Here is a 24,447-nt window from a genome sequence, read left to right on the forward strand (position 1 = left end):
AGAGTTCTGATATCAACAATGATGAACTCTTCACTGACTCCAGCTACACCAACAAAAAACGCCCGACAAACCTCACCACTTATCCCCCCTCGCCTTTCAGCTGGTATCTCCCATGGGTCTCAGCGTTGCTGGGACGTATAGTCATAATAAAAATCATTACTTGGTTCCTCTTGATTTAACATCATTCGGAGGAACCAGCCTCCTGCTGGTGCCCATAGTCAGGACTAAACATGGGGAATCTGCGTTTCAGTTTTATGCAGCTAAAATCTGGAACAATAACTCTGACAAAGTTCAAAACTAAAAGCGCTCGAGAGGAACCGTGGCTATTTAGGCACAGTTAGCTTTAAACGCCACTTCTTATGTTCCAACGCTGCTGCTGACATGTGCCGCTGTGTCATGCGCCGTGTACCGGCGCACGCCTCGACCTCTGTTTACACCATCTCCATGATACATCACGGGGCGGGCGGGGAACGCACGCTCACGCTGAGACTACTTCATTGGTTGGGCGGGGGAGGCAGATTGCTCTTTACGAGGGTGGCCGCGAATCTCAAACTAAGCCGACTGCATTTCCGGGTTTGTGAGCGGGGACTAAGATATGGGAGCTATTTTATAACTATTATGTTATGGGTGTTGCACAACACTTATTATTATCAAATATGCCTTAGGGCAGGGGTGGGCAATTATTTCCCTCCGAGGGCCATATTCGAATCCAGGCAAGTAGCGGAGGGCCGGCCCACGATCATTGGCGTGAAAAAAAGAAAATATATATACATATTAAATATCAAATAAAATAAACTTTTCTGTCAAATATAGGCTATTGAATCTATTATTTATTATTTATTTATTTATTTCATGTCACCTTTAGGGATCATCTCAAAATGGGTTGAAGCTGAAAAGAACCTATATTTCGTCTTTTTGTTGCTTTGAAGCTTCAATACATCGTTGTGGCAGTAATTTTTTGAAATGCTAAAAAACTCTATCAGCAACGGGCATCAGGCCAACATTAGGCGGCGGGTGCGGGCGGAGCGCGGGGGGTGCGTGCGTGGGTGCAGAAAATGATCAAGAGATTTGGCTCTAGTAACGTGCCTACGCACCGCCCGGAAGAAGGACCAACACAAACCCTGCATGAGGTTTCGGCCAATCACAGAAGACGTGAGATTCTCACTGAGACGGAAGCGCGTGTTCTGTTTCTGTCACTCTGACAGCACGTCTAAGGTCTAAATGCAGGCAATTGCCAATTACCATTTTGACAAGAAACATTAGTTTCTCACCAGAGCATCCTTTTGAAACTATCTCAATTCGGTCATCTCACAATTTGGGTTGAATGGGATGTGCCGTAGGGCCCGTGGACCATGTGGATTGAGTAAACAAACATGCGCGACAGGCGACTTCTATCGTTTTATCAAAATTTTATGTGATGCGGGACTTTTTTTTTTTAGTCATTTGGGGGGAGAGCAGCACGTTTCCGCGTGTCTAAGCGCATTGATCATAATATAGTTCCCTCAGTGTACAGGACAAAATTAAGACGGAGGAAGACAGTTCGAGCTGTCTCAGAAGAGACGGAAATCTACGGGAGACGAGAGATGCGATGCGATCCGTCGCGCTATTAAACAAACGCACGTGTGTGTTGTATCAGTCCGCACGGGGGAGTGCACATGCACACTTCCGCCTGCGTTCTCAAATCGCCTTTAAGTAATTTCAATGTTGTTGTTAGATCTGGGCTGTCGGAGGTTTGGGGGTATTTTTCATGTGACTGATTCTGCTTGAATGAAGATTTAATAAATGTTTTGGTAAAGTCAAAGTTTCTCTCTCTCTATCTGTCTATCTTTAAACCTTTAGTTATACAGTGCATGTCTGTTCCACTTACAGACGCATCATGGCAGTGAACGTAGCTGGAGTTGTGGTGATAGTTTTGTTCTACCTGTTGATTCTTGGCACGGGGATCTGGGCTTCATTCAAGTCCAAGCAAGAGGCGCGGAAAAGATCAGCTGGAGAAATGGAAGTGGTTTTACTGGGAAACCGCAGCATTAACTTTATTCTGGGGATATTCACCATGACAGGTACGTTAGACCACACTTCGATCACGCTAACTATGCTACTCCGACCCATGATAATTACGCTACTCCAACCCACAGCAGCTAATTCTGCTACTCCCACACTAGCCATGCTACTCCGACTCATGCCATCTATGCTACTCACTAACTATGCTACTTGCTAAATAACGCTAACTACGCTACTCCGACCCACGGCAGCTAATAGTGCAACACTGACATCAGCTACTCCGACCCACGCTAGCCATGCTACACCGAGTCACGCTTTCATTTTTGGGGCATTTAAAGTGTCCGTTGTCACCCCCTGCTGTCTCCGGGTGGAGAACCAGCTCTCCGGAGAAACCCTTCTAATACCTTCTACGACTCTGTGGTGGCATCAGCTCCTGTAGGCGTGGCCTGCTGGAGCAGCAGCATCACAGAGAAGGAGAGGAGGAAGCTGGACAAAGTCATTAAGAATTCCAGCTCCGTCCTGGGCTGTGCTCTGGACTTCAGAAGGGTCCTGGCTAAATTCACCTCTATGCTGGACTAATTAATACTTATATACTTATACTCCGGAGCGACCTGTGATATTATTTATTTTCACACTTGCAACTGCATTTCATACTCCAGTGTGACTTATATGTTTTTTATTTTATTATGCATTTTTTGGCTGGCGCGACTTATACTCCGGTGCGACTTATAGTTCGGAAAATAAGGTAATCTTACTTTAACAAGACCAAATTCGATCAGCATTTTAATCCTTTAATCCTTTAAAAAAAAACTTTAAATAAATTCAAGACGATACAAATTTCTTTCTTGACACCCTCAATTTGCCTCTTATGTCAGAAATAATAAATTATGAGCTGAAATACCAATTTTGGAAACACAAGGCGCAATCAAAAGATTAAGGAACAATAAATCTCCGGGGAGCGATGACTTCATCAGAGTGGTATAACGCTTTAAAAGTCCTTTCTTAGTTGGAAAGACGCCATCATATCTCGCACACCAAAAGAAGGGAAGGACCATCATATGGACCTATTTCTATTCTGAATGTGTACTATCGTATACACACGACAATTATGTCCAAAACAATGGAACAAATACTCTCAAACTTAATCCACAATGATCAAACGGGATTCATTAACAAACTACAAACACAAGGCAACAAAAGACGATCCTTACACATAATAAATCATATACACAAACAACAAAACAAAGCTGTAATAATTAGTTTGGATGCTGATAAGGCTTTTGATTCGGTTAGTTGGCCATATTTATTTAAAGTGCTAAACACATTTTAAATCTGCGATTTTGATTATAGAAAAAAATATTGGGGTTCTTTAGGTCCCTAACATCAAGAATTAAAATCAATGGTCATCTGACAGGTCCACTGACTCTGGAAAGGGCGGTCAGGCAGGGATGTGTCTGGTCTCCCCTCTGTATTTGGAACCATTGGCCCAATTTATTTGACAATCAAAAACAATTTACGGAAAAACTATTGATGGGATGGAACTCTTTAAATGGCAAATGGAATCTCTTCGATATCTAAGTGTGAAGAAGTTTCCAAGATAAGAAGATTCTAACATAATAACGTAGATAGGCAAAATGAAAAGCATAATATAGGCCCTTAAGCTCCTTTCTTATTTGTTTGCAGCAACATGGATCGGAGGAGCGTTTATCCTTGGCCTGGCGGAGATGGTGTATACTCCGTCTTTAGGCCTGGTTGGAGCTCTGCTGTTTCTCACGTCCTACTCTTCCTCCTTCATCGTGGGTACGTAACTAGCATCAAAAAGCTGTCTACACCAACCCAAACAGGAGTTGTGTGAGATGTTTGTTGAAGTTGCGTGTGCAAATGAGCATCCACAACTGGGCTATTTTGAAAAAGGTTGGGGGAAATCTGGCTCCACGGGTTGCGGTTTTCTCAGGCTGGTATTAAAATGTGCATATTGCATCACTAGTTGATGTGCAAAATGATTTGCCACCTGCTGTCCACTGCACCCCTTCCTTCTAGTAGAACCACCAGGTTGAGCATACAAGCGCGCAAATAGACAGCCGGTTTCAAGTTTTAAAAGATGATAAAATGGACAAGCCCCTCAAAGCATTCAAGAGCACGCACTTTGTGTCTGATCGTAATACCTGACTAGAGAGTTGGAAATAGTCTAATGGAGATGGGGGGCACGCCCGTTTAGAGGAGCAAAGAGCTGTGCCAGGGCGGCGCGAGGCGTTTCTTACATATTACGAGCAATGGACATGTTTTCAGCAACAGACAGACAGCCAGCGCCACCGTGGGGTTAATATCTGCATACATAGGGCAGCAGAGGAGTGGAGCGGTCTGTCTCTCTGTGCTGAGCTGAGAGGAGGAGGAGAGAGAGAAAGAGACAGAGGGAGGTGAGAGGAGGAAAGGAGAGACAGGGAGCTATTGGAGGAGAGGATATACAGAGGGAGCTAAGAGGAGGAGAGGATATACAGAGGGAACTGAGAGGAGGAGGAGATAGAGGGAGCTGGGAGGAGGAGAGGAGATACAGAGGGAGCTGAGAGGAGGAGGAGAGAGAGAGCTGGGAGGAGGAGAGGAGATACAGAGGGAGATGAGAGGAGGAGAGAGAGAGAGGGAGCTGGGAGGAGGAGAGGAGATACAGAGGGAGATGAGAGGAGGAGAGAGAGAGGGAGCTGGGAGGAGGAGAGAGAGAGGGAGCTGGGAGGAGGAGAGGAGATACAGAGGGAACTGGGAGGAGGAGAGAGAGAGATACAGAGGGAACTGAGAGGAGGAGAGGAGCTGTTTGTGGGCTTCATGCACAAACCAATGAAAGATTACACATCTACAAAAGCCTATTGCATACTTCGGTTTGTCTTTTTACTTGAATCAGGTGCTTTTGTGTTCGTGAAGCCGATGAGGGAGATGAAGTGCCTGACCATGATGGACCCGCTCCACCTGAAATATGGTAACTTTGTGACCGTTCCACTGTGTCTGACTTCCATGCTGGTCGACATGTTGTGGATGGCAACCACGCTCATCGGCCTGGGTAAGATATCATGGGTTTTCATTTTAAAGCACAACTCTGCAAGTAATTTTTATCCCAGTATTTTGAAAACAATTTTTAAATAATGAATGTATTTTCTTGTTAATGTACTTTTCAGACTATATAGTGCTCCTGAATAAAAGCCGTGCACACACTATTTATGAAGAAAATAGAACTTGTACATATACAGGCCGCACCTGACAATAAACCGCAGGTGCCCATGTTCTAACATGAGAGATTTACACATACATAATCACTGTAGTGATGCGTCTTTTGAACCAGGGGTCTCGTGGCGCACCTGAGGTCCACTGCGCTACATTACTAGTTGGACTCATTTCTAAACTGCAGATCGCCATAATCGCATGTGTCTTTGTATTCTGCCGCGTCTAGATTCAATTAATCCTTTAAACTAATTTCTCTGTGAATATAAGTCTGATTGTAATAAAACACACAGCCTTTTGAAGCTTTAACTTTAGCAAACATGATGTATCCCTTGGACAGTGCTTCCACTGACGTCTTCTTCTACAGCGTGCCAAACGCTTGCGCTTCCTGCTAGAGTGCCCTCTGGTGGCCGTTTGACAGTAAAAATCTATAAATTAGACGCACCGTTATAATGACCACAGGGTTCAAAGCGTTGCCTTAAAGTCCGAAAAATACAGTAATTTATGTAAATTTTTTAGGGCTAGATTTTTAAGAGGAATTGACTGGATTTTCATCCCAATACACAACATTTCACAATCAACATCTGGTTCACAACAGTCAGTTTTAATAAAATATATTATAAACTGTAATTCAAAAGGAAACAAAAACATGAGGAAAAAAAACAAATGGCATTAACAGCCAAAGCGAGTCACGCCACTTCCTCAACTCGTAAAACAGTCGTGCACAACCTCAAACAAACTCCTCTATTGTTCGCGTTTCAACACAATAGAAGCATGATAATTATACCCAACAAAAACAAGTCTAAACTAACTCCACATTGTGTCCCATGGAGGACAGACGCATCTGAAAGGAGCTGACTGTGGCTGTAAATGAGCTCAGACTGCACTGGTACCAGCTCTGGGAGTGGGCTGTATTCTTATTCATTTTTAGAATTTCAGAATTTGAAATGAAAGTTGAAACATTGTGGATTGTTTTTTTGTTTTTTTACTAACTGAATCTGTTTCTACAATGATAAAAACGAAGAATGCAGTTTCAGTGATTCAGGGTAACACAGGTAAATAACTGTAGCCATAAAGGAAAAAGGGCATCCACAACATGTAGATATCCCAGTGTGGCCCTCAGGAGAATATGATGCCCACCACATGGTCTATGGCAGTGTTTCCCAAACAGGGGTACAGGGACTAGTGGTTACTTGGAATTGTTTCAAGTATTAAAAGATGATACAATTGACTTTTAGCTACATAAAAAAAAAGTGTTGGTAAAAGAAAAAGCGAAAATAGTAACTTAACATGTGAATTATACTATCATGACAAAATATAGTCTGCATATAGATGTGGATGTAGGGATGCTGTGGCTGCACCTGTGGAGATGCACTCTCACCCCTGCACAGTGCTATATCTAACTCCAAAACAGTTGTTGGATTAAAAAAATGGAACCCTATTTAATACTTCAGCAGAAGTGTTTTTATTATTTAGTAGCTTTCATTATCTCAAAAAATAAGGGTTGATGATTTGAAACAGAATCAGAATCAGGAAGGGTTCATTACCATTGTCAATTAACAAAATTCACAAACATAGAAACTTGCTTTGGTGATTCGGTGCAACATACAACAGTGAACAATAATGAAGCATATAAAATCAAAACGGGCATGCATGAAAGAAAATCTATTTAAATCTACCATATGATAAAAATAAAAATATGCTTACTATGTAAACAAAATGTACAGTTAAATTTACAGATGTAGTGCAGAAAGTGAACAGTGCAGTGGGTGATTGATTAAAGTATATTTAAAGTGACAGGTGTTTAAGAAGTGTTCATGAGTCCAACGATAGAGGGAAAAACTGTTCTTGTGGCGGGAGGTTTTGGTCCGGATGGACCAAAGGGGAGTGGCTCGAATAGTTTCCAGGGTGAGAAGGGTGTCATCCGACCTGCTTGTCTCAAAGTCCTGGAGAGGTCCCACAGAGTTGCGCTGTAGTCTCTGTTTGTCCCTGGCTGTGGCTCCAGCGTACCACACAGTGATGGAGGAGTAGAACTGCACCATCATCTGCGCTGGCAGCTTAGTATTACTCCTCTTCACTTGTTAGGTCAAATTTAAAGGTCCCATAACATTCAAAATCGACTTTTCAGAGCTTTTAACCTTCTTACATCGCTATTTGTGCTTCATATAAGTACCCAGAGTGTTTTTTGATTGATTCCCGCAGTGTTTAGCTATAGTACAGACTATCTCCTTTCTGCGAATCTCCAAACAGACGGGCGGTGGCTGCAAGACCGCGTCATAACCCCAGGCACGCGTCATCATCCCCCCTAACCCAAACGTGCCTTACCTTCCTTTAATTTAGAAAACGAAACAGGTGTTACAGGGTTCCAAGGTGTAGGTGCATCAGTCATTAAATTGAGTTATTTATTACTTCAACTGCTGTCTTCGTACCACACCTCTATTACCCAGAAGCCTTCTTATACTAGTCTAACGCCTCAGTCAACACTCGACCTGCCCTCCCCAACCTGCAACTCGCACATCCATTAGTATGTAATTTATTTATTGCCATATATGGCAATCTGAGTCAGATCTTTTGCCCCGTTGTTGTTCCTGTCTTTTGGGGGTTTTGAGTAGTCTTAACAAATGCAAATGTCCCCTGTAGACATTGCATCTGCGGTATATATCAGCAATTTCAGAAGCTTGGCTCCAAACTCCAACGTGCACCCCTCTGTGGTTCCACTGTTTGCTCTTCATTAGCTTCCGTATGTTTTTCCTGACTGAATTCTCCAGTGCTATCGGCTCCCGATTACTTTCAATGTCCTTACGTTCTGCAATTGTCACTCACTCCTTCCAAAACATTTGCCTACCAACTTACTTGGCTCCTGATCTGTTCAGGTTTGCACTGTCTGCTTTCTTCACAGAGCTGTTGACACAGAAGTTTGTTTTCTTGTTGTTAGCTCCACATTAGCGCCACTTTTAGAGCAGCTCTAACGTCCTTCCTTAATCAGACCTCTGCTCAAGTCTGTCAAATTTTGAGCGTGTCAACACTCAGTCCTCTGCACTTCCTCTGCAAAGGACTATGGGACTTGTAGATGTAGCGATAAAAACACTATATCGGAAAAACATCTTTGATATAAATTAGAAATGTTTTGGGGGCCGGATGTTTGACCCCCCTGCATTAGAGCTTGCTCACTAAATATTTACGATTACTGATTACACCAAGATTAAAACAAAACATAGTTCCAAACATGTTTTGAATGAGTATGTAACAATATAACATGGTTAAAGTGTAGCATTATATTCACCTTATTCTGCCCCGCCCTCTTTTATTTCTGACTGCTACTGAATCACAAGTACAGACCAAAAGTTTGGAGACAGAGTTGTCTTTATTTTCATGACTATGAAAATTGTAGATTCAAACTGAAGGCATCAAAACTATGAATTAACACATGTGGAATTATATACTTAAAAAAAGTGTGAAACAACTGAAAATACGTGTTATATTCTAGGTTCTTCAAAGTAGCCACCTTTAGCTTTGATTACTGCTTCGCACACTCTTGGCATTCTCTTGATGAGCTTCAAGAGGTCGTCACCTGAAATGGTCTTCCATCAGTCATTTGTTGGCCCTTTTACCTTCACTCTGCAGTGTGTGTCCAAACGTTTGGTCTGTACTGTAGAACGAAAGGAAAGTCTTGCAGTTCAAATTTTACATATTTTACCATTGGTTATTATGTGTGTAAAATGTTCAAATTCAAGTGTCCCATCGATTTCAACCCTTTTTCTGGATGCTTGAAGTCTGTAAATCACTTTTTTTTTTTATATATCAACCATGACCATATGTCAGTACAGGAATACGATGAACAGAGCCTTCAAATAAGTAATTTGGATAATAATAGTAGAATAAACTATGTTTAGGTTTGACGATGAGCGTGGTGTTGGACATATCCTACTCCCTGAGTATCTGGATCTCGGCTGCTGTGGTGATCGTGTACACTCTGTTGGGAGGCCTCTACTCTGTGGCTTACACGGACGTCATTCAGCTCCTCCTCATATTTGTCAGTATGGTGAGTCAATAAATGTTATGAACTTAGGCTGCCCCAAATAAATTGTCTGTTTGCTGTAACCCGAGTCAACATTTTTCAAGTGGGTCGGTCGGTAGGCAAATTCTTATTTTTTTTACTTTGAAGGCAAAAAAAAAGATCAAAATTTTGCTATTTTTTGACTCGAAGTGACCGCCAGGGGTCAGGCTTCAACAGTCAATGACGAAAAACGTCTCGATCAATTCGATCGGGAGACTAAATCTCACGATTTTAAGATATTTCAATCGACCTTTTGTAAGTCGTTATCCTTTATTTCGGTAGCGAAGGCAAGCGGGGGGGACATGCGGGGGACACGGGCGCCGCCATGTTTGTTGTGATGACGCTGCTGGGCGTTTTTCAATCCCAGAATGCATTGCGTAAACCAAATTTAAACCAAGCACACCATGATAGAAAGTGACATCAACTACGGTTAGTTCAGTGGCGCTGACAGAGGTAAACCAGTTTGAACAAGGCAATACTAATTCCGTCCTTGCGCGTTCTGTAACATTACAGAAGCATGTGGAGGACCGACAATGAAGATGCATATGCTTTGCGCAATGCGTTATCAGTCCTTTGGGATGAAAGATAGTCTTTACAGTACTGGTCGGTGAGTTGGCAAAATAATAGAAAAATAAAAGAATTTGACGTTTCTTCAACAAAAAGCTGACTTTTTTTTCAGTTGGCTAGATTTATACCGGGTCGGTCAGGTTACGGCAAACAGACATATTATTTTGCTCAGCCTTACTCACTAACTTTTCATTCAATCATTTTCACTAGCACACAGGCTCAGAAAATGCCTCCCCTGTCCTTAGACCCTCCTTCTCTGCAAGGAAAAACTACAAAAAACCTTGTAGGAAAAAGTAGAGGAAAAATTTGAGAGATCCTACTCCCATGGACGGACAGGCTGCAGGTGATTCAGGACTGACGTACATCCATTTGCAGATAGACTGTGGAGCTGGAAATAGTCAAGAGAGGGTGGCTCATCTAGAATAGGGAGAGTTCATCCAGGCAGATGCGGAGCATCTAGCCACAGTTGAAGAGCGTCCAGGTCCACAGGTCAGGGTCGTGAGATGGGGTGGGGCATATACTGTTAAGTCATCACTTGAGCAGCAGCAGCAGCAGCAGCATCTGGAACAGTAACACTGCCACAAAGGTAATGTGAACAAGCGAAAATGTGACGGACTAAAGGTGGATTAATACTGACAAGTGTTTATAGGAAAAGTAGTCAGAAGCAGAAGGTAGTGCAGCATACCAGCATAGTTGCTTCTAGGGCAGCGTATCTAAGACAGGGCTTTATTTCTAACACTCACCCTATGGCTTTATATGGCACATTTCATAAACAAACTGAAAGCTGCCATGAATGAACATAAATTATCCCTATTTTTAAGAGTTGTAAGAAAGTGTGCATTTTACTCCCTAACAGTAAAACCATGCCAACATCAATAATTAAATTCAATTAGGTGTGGGGCTAAAACAGAACCTTGAGGCATTCCCTTCATAGTCACAAAGAGAATATCAGAGCAGAGATTATCCAACTTGCAACCTATTGCTAAAATAGTTGCATTGCAAGTTTTGGGATAATCCTATGCTAATAAATCTGTTTTGGAATACTATTGTCGAAACAGTTCAAATGTACTGCTAGGGCTGCTTAATTCTCAAAACATATTAATATGGTCACAATCGGTTCATTATTGAATTCACAATTATTGTTCAATTGCTGTCAAAATTAACCTTCATCAAAGTATAGACCTAATATATTTAATTATGAATGTTTTGCGACACTTTGTATCCATTTAGAAAAGTGCATTTCCTCCAGGTTTTAAGTGGCAGAAAAAGCACAAATCATTCTCAACAGAATGAACAGAAGGCAATTAACTGTATTTCCGATGACAGCATTTTTGTTATTGAATAGAGTAGTAACTGAATTCCCCACTGCCCTAACCAAACAATTTATACTTATTAGAATCAAAAACACATATTCAAAATGCCAGATTATTGCCTTGTCTCAGTTTACCTGCATTACAGTTTTTTTTAGAGAAAATATTACCTTTTCCAATTTAGGAGGTTTGAAGTCTTGAACAAAGAAGAGTGTTCCAAACAAGCTAGCCATTGCTTTATTTATTATTTCTGGATTTATCTCTGGCTATATTGGGTCTTGGTTACTGTAAATTTAAACCTGGGGTAGACAGTAGAAAGTAGAAGGTTTGAGAGTCGATACTATCCAGATGAACTTCTGTAGCCATAATGTTTTGTGTTACTCAAACAGTTGAAATGGCTTTGTATTTTACCCTTGGTCTCTGCAGTGGATTTGGGTTCCATTCGTCCTGACCAACCCTCACACCGTCAGCATCAGTCAGACTCTATTCAACAATTCAGGCTACGCTCCCTGGATTGGAGAGGTTGCTCTGGGGCAAATTGGAATCAAAATCGATAACCTCCTTGTTGTGGTGAGTCAAAAGAAACAAAACAAAAAAATTAAGTTAAACTAGTAGAAATATTATTATTTCATGATTTTACGAATTAAATCTACCAGTAGTAGAAAGAAGAAGACCCAATGCCCAATTGGACAGAATGGATCCAGGGTGGGATTGAGTCACTGTGACCAAGTCCCCTTACTTACTGTTTTTGAAGTAATGATATAGGCCGTGGTAGAAGACAGTAGAAGAGGAACTACAATTAAAAATGAATACTTTAACTTTTCGATATGCCTTAATTCTTTCAATTGAGCTTCTGCCGCTTTTGTCACACAATCCTAACATGCAAACTCCGCACTGGCAGAGATGGCGGCAGGAAACTCTTATAGAAACTAATCGCGTCAGCTGTAATTAACAAACGTTTAAGAGATTGTGGATTACTGTTGCGCACCAGGATGTACAAATCATCCACAGAACCTTGTACGGGATCGTCAAAGTTTTACAGGAGAAATTTACAACACATTTTCACAATTTCATCAATATCACATCCTTTTGATCATCAATATCAGTAAACATTATACATACAGGATTTTATAATAGTATGCCTTATAAACATTTTCAGGAACACTTACAATATTAAAGGAATTATAGAGGATTTTTTGGCGCCAAATCTTTCATCGTGGCGTGGACAGCCGAGTAGTTGATTCACATGTCAATCATAGGATGCACCTACTGCACAGCTGCAGCCTCGTTGGCTCGTCCCCAGCATAGCAGCACGTTTCCATGGCTGCGCATGCGTGGTTGATATGCCGGTGTGTGTCTAAGCGCATGGATCTATTATAATATAGTTCCCTCAGTGTACAGGACAAAATTAAGACAGAGAAAGACAGTTTGAGCTGGCTCAGAAGAGACGGAAATCTACGGAGACGAGAGATGTGACACGTCGAGCTAATAAACAAACGCACGTGTAGCAGCGAAGCTGTTGTGTGCTTCCGCACGGGGGGACTGCGCATGCGCACATCCACTTGAGTTCTCAAATCGGCGAAAAATCCTCCATTATTCCTTTAAGGTAGAAGGTGATATTAAGGGCTCAATCCATGCAATCTATTCTATTTAAAACCAGACTCAAGTATGTTGCTAATGTTTAATCTAATTCGTTTTTAAAATGTTTTGTTATTTACGGTTTAATTTAAAGCCAAAAAAGCTAAACTTCAGGCCCGATGCCATTCATTACTGCCATATCTTCACTGCCATCATGAAGTCTTCAGCAAATTTAGCCATGTGCATGCAGGAGCTCTATAGTAGTACTCTATTGTACTGAAGCGCGAATAATTTGAAATAAACTGCTGTTACAGTTTATCAATTTCAAAGGTTTAACAAACGAAAAATCATGGTCTTTTCTCCTCCTAGTGTCTGGGCGGTTTGGCATACCAGTGCTTCCACCAACGGACATTAGCGATGTCTTCGATTCGTGCGGCTAAAATTTCCTGTGCCTTTGCGGCCGGTTTAATTCCACTGTTTGGAATCCCACCTATGCTCATCGGGGCTGCAGCAGCCTCTACAGGTATGTCTGGGAACTCAATTCAGTGTTTTTCTGTAAAGCCCAAAATCCCAACAGCAGCAGTCGTCTGGCAGGCCCTCAGATTTTTTTTTGTTTATCCAACAGAAACAGAAATCGAACAATGAAACAGGCATTCATTGCTCAATAAAAAACATGCAGCCTAAGGAAACAAGCAAATGGATTCTTATTCTTAGATCGTCCTTCCCAGCAAGGAAAAACTCAAAAGACCCAGTGGGGTAAAAAAGGAAACCCTCAAAGAGAATCACAGGAAAGTGTGATTCTGTGTGATTATACTTATATTCTTACGATAAAGAAAGTCAGAAAGATGTTTGTGTCTGTTCTCTGACTATTTTCAAAAGAGGGCTGCAGAGGGAGCTCTATCGCCAAAGTGATTTAGTTCTGCATTTCCGTACTTTTCGGGCTATACAGCGCTTAATAAAAGCAGCGCGCGCAAAATTTACGAAGAAAATAGAAATTGTTCATATGCGGATACCTGTCAATAAACTGCCCTTGTTGTAACATGAGATATTTACACATAAATATGTAAACGTTAGTGATGCGCCAGTTGTCTTTTGAACCGGGGTTCTTGCGGTGTACGTGCAGTCCGCTGTGCTGTGGGTCTAATTAGACTGATACCAGTGAATATGAGTTGGATTGTAATAAAACACACAGTGTTTTGATGCTTAACAAACAGAGAACACATCAGACACTACTGTCCCCTCTGTTCTTGATTACTCTGTGTGAGCTGATTTACCTGTGTCTGTGTCTTCATGTCATGTTCATCTGCTCCTGAGCTTGTGCTTATCGAGTGACTGTTACGTTGTAACATGAGATATTCACACAGAAAAATGGTCCATGCTAGTGACACACATGTTGTCTTTTGATCGTGAGGCTGCCCCAAATAAATTGTCTGTTTGCTGTAACCCGACCTAACATTTTTCAAGTCGGTCGGCAGGTAAATTCTTATTTTTTTTTACTTTGAAGGCAAAAAAAAAGATCAAAATTTTGCAATTTTTTGACTCGGAGTGACCGCCAGAGGTCAGGCTTCAACAGTCAATGACGGAAAACGTCTCGATCAACCCGATCGGGAGACTAAATCTCACGATTTTAAAATATTTCAATCGACCTTTTGTACGCCGCTATCCTTTATTTTGGTAGCGAAGGCGAGAGGGGGGAACATGCTCGGGCACCACCATGTTTGTTGTGATGACGCTGCTGGGTGTGTTTCCCTCCCAGAATGCAAAGCGCAAGTCAAATTTAAATTAAGCCACACCATGACGCAGAACGACATGAGTGGTGGCGAGGCCAGTGGCGCTGACAGAGCCAAATTAACAAGGAAAAGACTATATAGATTCCCTCCTACATGGGTTGTATAATACAGAAGCATAGGACCGAAAATGAAGACCCATATGCGTTGCGCAATGCGTTATTTGTCCCTTGGGATGAAAGATAGGTTTACCAGCACTATAAAATTATTCTACACAGCGCTTTAGGAAAGACCGGTCGGTGAGTCGGCAAAATATTTGAAAAATAATATAATTTTGTGTGTTTTTAACAAAATGCTGATATTTTTTTTTCAGTCGGCTAGTTTTATACCGGGTCGGTCGGGTTACGGCAAACAGACATCATTTCAATATGGCAGGTTCTAAACTGTCCTCTGCCGTATAGGTTCAAAGCGTGGGAAAAAAGTAACTGCTTATTGTCCGAAAAGTACAGTAATACATGTGCCAAAAATATGTATTCAGAATTTTCATTTCGGCTAACTGTATTCTGGTACAGTAATGAAGCTGTGACGATTATTTGTCTAATTGTGACTAGTCGACTCTTATTTCAAGTCAAATCAAACATTCTGGATAAATCAGTGTATACAAACAAAAAATCCTCTAAAAATCAAATAAAGTTAGTAGGACTTTTATATGGATTCTGCCTGAACTTTTCTACTTTATTACAATCCCTAAAACTTATTTTTAGTTAAATTAGCTTAAGCTTTTAAAGAGAAATTGTCCACACCCAACAAAAGCTCAATCAGACCTACACCAGCTTTACTCCTCTTTATATTTACCTAAAGAGATTTAAAATCTGATTTTTCTCTGTGCAGAGCTCATTTCCAATTATAATCAGTAAATCAGACGTCAGAGGCCGAAACTACCGAGTAACTAAACGAAAACATAGAAACCTAAATCGCTAAAGTCCCACAAACTGCACAATATTAGTGAGAAACAGAACATTTTTCCTTCTATAATCATTTAGGTTGCATGTTTACACTATAACATAAGCAGTGTACAACCAGAAAGAATATATTGAAATGGTATTTAGGTACGGAATATTAGAAACCTGGGTTCAAATGTTTTGAATTTTCTCAATATTTAGAATACTTTCATATTGATTTGAACTATGTTTTAAAGTGAAAACACCACATAGGATTAAAACAGTGTTTATGTTGTTCTGCATTTATTTGAAAGATAAGAGAAACTTTATCACAAATTAGAGAAGGAAAAATTGCACTTGGACTATTTCAGTTCAGTTTGAATCTTAAATTTAAGATAAGATAATCCTTTATTGTCCACACATGGGGAAATTTCATTGATACAACGCAGCAGATACAGAGGAAAAGGACGGATCACAGAATATAGGAAGTTTAAAAAACACTCTCAATAGAAGAACTCTTATAAACAAAAACTCCTATAGACAAAACCTCCCATTTCCCTTAAAGGGATGGAGGGGAAAAATGAGCATGTCCGCCGGGATAACGTGACGATATCTGGGTAAGACGATGGTTCTCCGCAGTTTCATGAGTTCCTCCTTTGTATAAACGCGTTCCGTACGGCGCCGGTGGCCGGGGGGCGCGGAGGGCCAGCGCGGGGGGGCTGGCTCGGAGCCAGCGCACATCACGACGACACGACGAAAAACACTCAATAATCCAGCCGAACAAAGTCGAAACAAGTTGAATCAAAGCGTTTCCAGCGCGTGTCCCGATCGCACAAATAAAGTAGAAAAAAATGTACAAAATACAAAAGATAAAGCACAATAAGTGTGAAAAAAGAGCGGAGCGTTGCACCGGGCTGCCACAATGTAGTCCTGTGATTCTGTAGTTTGAACACCTCCAAAAGACAGTAACTGTACCTGAATACAGTTATTCAAAATTAGAATTCTGAATACATTACATGTGTTTAGTTACCTCCCAACACTCAACATATCATTGCACGACTAAGTATTCTACTATTCAGAATACAGTACTCTGGTTGGACGATGTATCGGAATACATTATACAATAAATATGAACATATTCAGTATTTTCAAAGTATTCTTCCCAAGAGTGTGGCTCATCCAGAATGGGATTGTTGAAATGCAAACAACTTTACAACCACCAGATGGCACAATGTCCTCTCGGAATCACATATGGGTGCATTGGTGGTTTTTACAGTGATTCTAGATGATGCCATACACTCATTTTACAGTTGATTGCGTTGGAATTTGCCATGAACTATTTAAAAGTTAAATTAATACATCTTTGAGATTATTTTTCTTTAAATTACATATTAATTTATTGTATTACAACAAAAACTGATTTTGAATTTTATTTTCCCCATCTGTATTAAATAGAATATTCACACCATAAATGTAATAAGTTACAAATACAAATTGATTTACCTGTTACATAATACTAATACTCTTTCCATTTAATATTTTTTTTAAATTGTAAAAAAATAATTGTAGCAGCACACTTACATGATTTGTCCTAAATTGCATTTTGGGTACTCTATTAATTCGATATCAAATTTAACTTGTCGTAAAATGGGGGCATTGGAACTGAGTGTCTTGTGCCCTGCTCTGTTCCACTACTTTTACATTAGTTTGTTTTGGTTATTTAGGTTTTGACGTTTAATACGATTCTTATAATCAGACCTAATGACTACAGACCTGTGCCACTGACGTCTGTAGTCATGAAGTCATTGAGCGCCTGGTCCTCCCCCACCTCAAGTCCTTCACCTCCCCCCTGCTGGACCCCCTGCAGTTCCCCTACAGAGCCAACAGGTCTGTGGACGACGCCATCAACCTGGCACTTTACTTCATCTTGAAGCATCTGGACTCCCTAGGAACCTATCCCAGGATCCTGTTTGTGGATCGGGCTCATCTCGGACAGGGATGAGTCTGTCTACAGGAGGGAGACAGCGCTAAAAACGCCCAGAAGACAGTGGAGATGATTGTGGACTTCAGGAAAGTCACAGCCCCCCCACAGCTAGATATCCCTATCCTCGGTTAGAAGGAAAGTGACTTGAGGAGAAGAAATCACTGAGGTCCGGAGTCTCTGATGTAATTTCAATGAATTTATTGAACAGTGAAAAAAGGTGGTGTCTATGTGTGTGTTTTTTTAGCATTTAGCACAGGCACACCTCCAACACCACACACGAGGCTCACAGGTAACACCGGTCTGGAATAAAGCGGCACACACAGGTGAAGTGGGTCAAACAATTATGGCAGGGGGGAAAAGTGGGATAGTCTGAACTGTTGTTATCACAGGGGATTTGTGTATTCTACATGTGTGCACGGACAGTGCTGGATCAGCGGTGCAATGCGCGGGAAAGAGACGTGTACATTGCGCTAGCTATGTTTTAATTGATAGATAAGCAAAAGTAATGCTCAATACCTTTGAGAATGTCAGGAGGAAGCAGAGGAGGAGTTGTCAGCGCAGGGCAGGACTACGATCAGACCAGGACCAACTAAACCAGGTCCAATTCATTTAGGGCTTCACGTTTAAAAACTCGGAAAAAACAAAACAAACTTGAGGTGATGATACATCAACACAACCTATTTTTTGTTCTTCTGCCCTCAGACTGGAACCAGACGTCTTATGGCCTGCCCTCTCCGCTGGCCCGCGGGGAGGTGGCTCAGATCCTGCCCTTGGTGCTGCAGCACCTGACCCCTCCGTACGTGTCCGTACTGGGCATCGGCTGTGTGGCTGCTGCCGTCATGTCCTCCGCAGACTCCTTTCTCCTGTCTGCGGCCTCTATCTTCACTGCAAACATATACAAGAAGATACTACGGCCACAGGTTAAGAATGCAGCTTAAAGGGAGATATTATGCAGTCAACTTGAATTTTTTTTGTTTTGATTACTTCCTACATGTAATGGCCCTGGTAATGTAATGTTATGAGATCACGGTGGCTTAAGGCGCCTTGTAAGGCAGTGCAGGAGGGGATAAGCAACTGCAGCTCCTTAATGGACTACAAAGCGTAGATGCATGATGGGAAATGCAGTACTGTGTAACACATGAGGAGGCAGCACACTGGCAGCTGATTGGGCCGGAATCTGTTTTTATCAGAAATGTGATGCCCTGCCATTCTGCACCGGTCCTCCTCCGCTCTCCTCATCCCAGGGCTCTAGGCATTTGATGGCCCTGGACAAGATTTTGGTTGTGGCCCACAAAATGGCATTAATTATAAAGATACAGATAGAAGATAATAAAATATAGACTTGAGGCACTATCTAAATCCAATGCAAAATTATAATTAAGGAATGAGGAGCGGCCCTGGGACAAAAGGTGACTCAGGGTCTCTAACAGAGCAGACACTTAAACATCAGCATTTACATGATTTTTAAAATGTTGAACAAAAATCCCACATAATGTTTCTGTAATCGTGTACATTTTAGATGTGACATTATTATCAATGAATTACTCTATCTACTATTTTTGAGAAACCCCTAACGCTGTTTCATTGCAAAACAATGATTTGTGCCACTGCTGTACTACGTGCACCAAATGTTACCAAATGTATCACAGTACTGTGTATCACACACAGTACTGTGTATCACACACAGTACTGTACTGTACTGTATCACGTGAGTCTATTCTGTCATTCAATCTAAACTGGTGGAGCTTGTGGCACTCGATGGCCTCTGCACAGTGCGTTTTGTGGTGAGCGGTAGCACGTCATCGTTTTAAAGGGTGCAGTTTTCCTGCTGCTTGTTTAAAGCAAAGCACAGGAGAGTTTGTTAAGCTCACAAACATCTACTTAGGTTGTTTATGCCACGGGCCGGCCCTGCCTCATCTCATCCATCTATCTTTATTGTGAGCTCTGTATTGTTTGCACTGGTTATGTCCAGTGTGTGAGAGAGGAATACATTCACAATGTTTTGTTTAGTTTAGTTTTATTAGTGCTCTACTTCAAATAAACACGAGATCTGTCCTTTCCCATCCCTTTTACCATAACTGATGTTCTCGCGATCAGTGACGTGGCTTTGAGAATATTGTCTGCTGTTTTTAAGTCCATAAACCCTCTCCGGACTGAGCATTTCTCCTATCTACCGTAATCACGATCTGTACAACTGCATTCTGAGACCAAGAAGTGAGAGGCCAGCTTGAAATGCATTAAAATATTTATCTTATGCTGTATATAATCCGGTCAGCAGCCAGTAGATGACACCAAAACACAGGTAGTCCCGGGGGAAACAGGAACGCAATTTACTATAAATATGTATATTTTTTAAAGGCACCAAAGAGCAAGTTTAAAGGGTGATACCCATACAAATAATGCATAACATTTGTCATGTAAGACATGCTTCTCAGGGCTATGGATACATTACAATTATTATTGAGATTAAGTTGATTTTTTTTCATCAGGTTTTCATGTTTCTCTAATCACTACTTGACCAATGAAAAAGTCCTTGTGGTTAATGTTTATCATAGTTTTACATCACTCAAGTAGCAGGGAAAAGAAAAGGAGGCTATCAAATTACAGGAAGCAGTAGTTCATCTAACATCAACACAGAAAATTCTATCCAAAATGTAGAATTTATGCACAAGGAACACAATTTTCCAACAGTTTAGACATTTATTTAAAGAACAAAAGGTATTATCATTTATGTTTCTTAATCTAATTTTCACTATTATGTAATTAAGATAAGCTTTGCCCAGTATGGTTATGGAAATACATATGGGCATGTCACATCTGCGTGAACCAGGAAGTAACCATTCAACCAAATAGAAAATCTTAGCAATGTTTTTGTTTACTAAAAATCCTCAAATGCTGTCATATGAAGCCTGCATAAGTTCACCTGGAAGACCTAACTCCATCTGCGTCGACCACAATGGCAGGGCACTTCTCCCCAGCTCCATCAACGCACTCAAGCGGGCGTCCGCCTCTCTGTCCTTCACACGGAGCTCCTCCAGGTTTCTATTTTTCTCAAGGAGGTTTTTTGTCGTTTTTCCTGGCCGAGAAGGAGGGTCTAAGGACAGGAGACTCCTGCGTCATCGCTCCTCGCACCTGCTCCCCATACTCAATCATCGCGCTCAAGTCACTCCTCCCCGGGCACGGCGCACCTCCTCTGCTCCCAATCAGCGCACAGGCGGTCGCATTTAAGCCCTCAGGCAGATGGCTCAGCCGCTTGAAACCGTACTGCGACCCACCACCTCCCCTCCTCCTCTCATCCTCTCTACTATCTCTCCATATCTACCACCACCAGTCTCCAGGTCCTGGGGGGAAACATCTAATTCAATTAGATTATGGAGTGCCCATAATCGCTATGTCTTCCGCCGGGGTCTGAGCGCCAAATAACCATTGTAATAAAGCTTGCTAAACGATCTTTCCCGTGTTCTGTGTCTGAGTCTCTCCAGGGTGAAAGACATTTTAACTACTCTACCAACTACTATCCAGTGTTTTTTGTTTCTCATTATTCTTGAAGATATAAATAATAACCAATGGATTAGTTATTTCATTTTATTTTGTATGTATTTTTAACAGCAGATAATTATTTTTATGCTATCTCAATAATCTTGTAAAATAAATAACACATTTTCTTTCTGTCAGCAGGCATCAGACAGAGAAATCCAGTGGGTGATCCGTGTCTCCGTGGTGATCTTTGGTTTGATTGGCACCTCTCTCACCACGTTTGGAAGCAGTATTATTCTGTTTTGGTTTCTCGGCAGTGAAATTGCTTACATCGTCATCTTCCCTCAGCTCATCTGCGCTCTGTTTTTCAAGCTTTCCAATGGTTATGGTGCTATTATGGGATTGCTCTTTGGCTTTCCATTGCGGTTACTATTTGGAGAGGCGTTGTTTGGTTTGAAGCCTGTCCTACATTTCCCAGGATGCACTGCAGAGGACGGCGTGTACGTCCAGTGCGCTCCGGTCAGAACCATCTTCATGTTGTCTGCGGTGGCAGCTATCTTGTTTTTTTCCTTCCTGGCTGCGCTGCTCTTCAACAAACACTTGGTGTCAGAAAGATGGGATGTTTTCAAAGTCAAAAGTCAACCGTTAGCGCCTCCTGGCGAATATGAAGATGCTCTAGTGGATAAAGTCGATAGAAATGGTTTGCAGATGGAAACTACGGAGCCAATTCCCAATACTTCGAATTAGCACAGAATTAGCGACAATACTATTTCATATTCTTAATTGAAATAAATAAAAAGGAAATATGTTTAAGTTTTTATGTTTTGTTAAGTCTAATGGTGTTTTTTGGTTGTCTTTGGGGATATTATTTTTTTGTTCTGGAATGCACAGAGCTCTCGGAATATCTACTCGGAATGTCGGAATACTCCAGTAACAAGTTAATTGTTTTGTATTTTTGTATGTATTATAGGACTGAAATATGTCATTGTTTGTGATGAAAAAATATGTTTGTCTGTGCATACCATGTACAACAGTAGTTGCAAAAAAAAAAAGTTCCCATCACAAATGCTTTTATTTACAGCTTGATTCAGCTCAAAAACTCCACAAAATGAGATCTTGTAGAAATGTATGTTCTCAATCCGACAAAAAAACAAACATATATTCACTTTCTAATTATACATCAAAAGTTGCTGCGATTTGATTGGTTACTCAGTCTGTATTTATTTTTTATGTATGTATTTGTATCTCTATTTGTTAATTTCCGTCATGTATGTATGATAATGCTACTGAACCCTGCTCCCAGCTCATCAATCAATAAAAAAAAACAACAAGGCCAGAAATCAAACTTTTGTTAAATCCAGTTGTGCAAAAAGCATTTACATCTGTCCCATCCACAAATACATAAAGACCGCTATCTGCACATTTAAACAAACAAATAGTCTGTATTCCTGCTAAAATAGGCCAAAGTATATTCGTCTGTGCTGCCAAACCACAATGCTCCGCTGTGATTGGTCCAGTCTCTGCACCACTGGTTTTTCTAGCACAATCACAATCTAACGCAACAGCCGGAGCCTAAAAAGATGGATTCTCAAGAGTTTGTGAACTTGATGTGAACTGATGAATACAGTATGGCATTGAATTCCAGGCAAAACAAATACATTCCCTCAACCAGAAAAGTAACGCCATGTAAACTTGCCCATTAACACATTTTCCTTTACTAAAACCACCACCAAAGTCTGTTGTTGCTATCGGGAGGAGCCTGAGGCTCAATTGCCAGTGGCAAAGTATCGATAGTGTTAAAAAGGGGATAAATCTTCCCATTGAAATTATATGTGAATGTATGAATGTGTGCGTCAGTATTTGCATCACAAACAGACAACTTCCATTTTTGAAAGTCTAAGGTTAGTCTGATTTTAGTTGGCTTGTTCTTTGGGGAAAGTTTGATGACGTTGTTGGGCACGGAGAAGGCAATGTATTCACCGCCACACAAACTTACTCTCCACAAGCCCGAGTCTGAACCCTTACATGTCTTTCGCTGGAATGACTCAGAGACCACCCCCAAAAGCCAGTTTGAATTGTCCCCTACTTCAACCACCCAACTGTGAGTACCACTTTCAAAGCCCTCGGAACCCAGCACGGACAGGAACCTATCAAACCTCTCGGGGTTATCTGGGAGACTCTTCTTGCTGGCATCTCTTACATTGGTCAGATCATCGGACAATAGCAACGCTGGATTGGCCGTATTTGGATCTAGAACAAAGGGCCTGTACTCCACCAGTGTCTTCATGTTGCTCCAGCTGTTGAAGGCCAGGTTGTGCAGATGTTTGGCCTGGTCAATCAGAGCTCCTGTGCCCAGCTGTGGTTCCTCCTGCAGGGGGCAGTACTGCACTCTCTCCACTGCAGCCTTGTATTTGAGCAGGAAGGAGACGTCTGTCGCTCTCAGCTGCTCCTCTGTGGCTCTGATGGTTTCTGACAGACCTTCTATCTCTTTGCTCACAGCTGCCATCTTGTCCTTCATCCTCTGAGTCTTCTGCTCCTCTTCCTCCATCAGAGCCTTCATCCGGGCCTCCTCCTCCTCCATAAGAATCTTGTGCAGCTTCAAGAACTCATTACAGATCTGCTTTTGTGTGTCCCGAGCTTGCTGTTTGATATGGTCCACTGTCTGAACACAGCTGATGTTAAATTCTAGAAGGATGTTGAGTTTTTCTTTAAGTGGCAGTAGGCATGTTGTCAGTACCTCTCTGTTCTCTATGGCAGCCTCATTCACAGGCCTAAAACGGTGGTCCTTATGTGCAGAGGAGTCCCGACACACGACACAGACAGGCTCCTGGTCCTCCAGACAATAGAGCTGCACTCTCTCAGAGTGCAGGCTGCAGGTCACCGCATTGGGCTGCTTTTGTAAATGAGCCTCACACAGAATCTTCAGAGCCAAGTTGCGAGGCGGATGAGTTTGTGATGTTTGTTTCTTACAAACTGGACACTCGCGGGCGGATTTCTCCGTCCGCCATTTTGTGATACAGTCTTTGCAGAAGCTGTGGCTGCACAACAAGAGGACAGGCTCATGGAAAATGTCGAGGCAAATGGGGCAGATAAGGTTCTCCTCAGACACACTAGACATATTGTCCACCTGCAGAAACAAGAGCAAACAATAACAGTTCAGTTAACTGAGGACCAGAGATGAAAACATTGTAAATAAATAAAATAATTCATCCAGATATTTTAATGTATTTCTGTGTCCCTTATATGCCAATTTGTGGGTGTGGTGTAATTGAGAGAACAACTAAAATATTAACACATTTGTTTTATTTATTTGTTTATTTGATTAGGGACAGATACAAACACGTTGAGGTGCTGTAGCATTGTGCTTGTAGCCCGAGCTAGAACCTGTCCCTGGGAGCTTGAACACATAACAGAGCAGAGGAAGGAAATGAAGTTGATATAGAGCCATGTTCAACATTAGACACAGAGAGACACATTAGAAACACATCAGAAGCATATTAAGCATGAGTGCAGTGCTGCTGCTGCCACATCCAAGATTTTGTGTTTTTTAAATATGACAAGTTTTCAAGTCTGTGTAATCCCTCACTCCTCCAGGAGT

The 24,447-nt window shown here is 41.5% G+C and overlaps 2 protein-coding genes across 2 annotated transcripts; one reads left to right on the top strand and one right to left on the bottom strand.

Annotated features, from left to right (window-relative positions):
• Nucleotides 1-1,855: 1,855 nt before the first annotated feature.
• LOC140366244 (high-affinity choline transporter 1-like) lies at nt 1,856-21,596 on the top strand. Its single transcript, XM_072452910.1, has 8 exons — nt 1,856-2,060; nt 3,685-3,801; nt 4,895-5,050; nt 9,102-9,250; nt 11,569-11,712; nt 13,090-13,243; nt 18,075-18,292; nt 21,051-21,596. The coding sequence occupies exons 1-8, from the start codon at nt 1,877-1,879 to the stop codon at nt 21,594-21,596; spliced, it is 1,668 nt and encodes a 555-aa protein (XP_072309011.1). The 5' UTR covers nt 1,856-1,876.
• Nucleotides 21,597-22,550: 954 nt separating this feature from the next.
• Nucleotides 22,551-23,967, bottom strand: LOC140366304 (nuclear factor 7, brain-like). The gene has a single exon (XM_072452972.1). The coding sequence runs from the start codon at nt 23,965-23,967 to the stop codon at nt 22,567-22,569; it is 1,401 nt and encodes a 466-aa protein (XP_072309073.1). The 3' UTR covers nt 22,551-22,566.
• Nucleotides 23,968-24,447: the final 480 nt, after the last annotated feature.

The sequence above is a fragment of the Eucyclogobius newberryi genome, unplaced genomic scaffold, assembly GCF_026437365.1.
Source record: "Eucyclogobius newberryi isolate DKJ021-1_F unplaced genomic scaffold, fEucNew1.0.hap1 SCAF_19, whole genome shotgun sequence".
Lineage (NCBI taxonomy): Eukaryota > Metazoa > Chordata > Actinopteri > Gobiiformes > Gobiidae > Eucyclogobius > Eucyclogobius newberryi.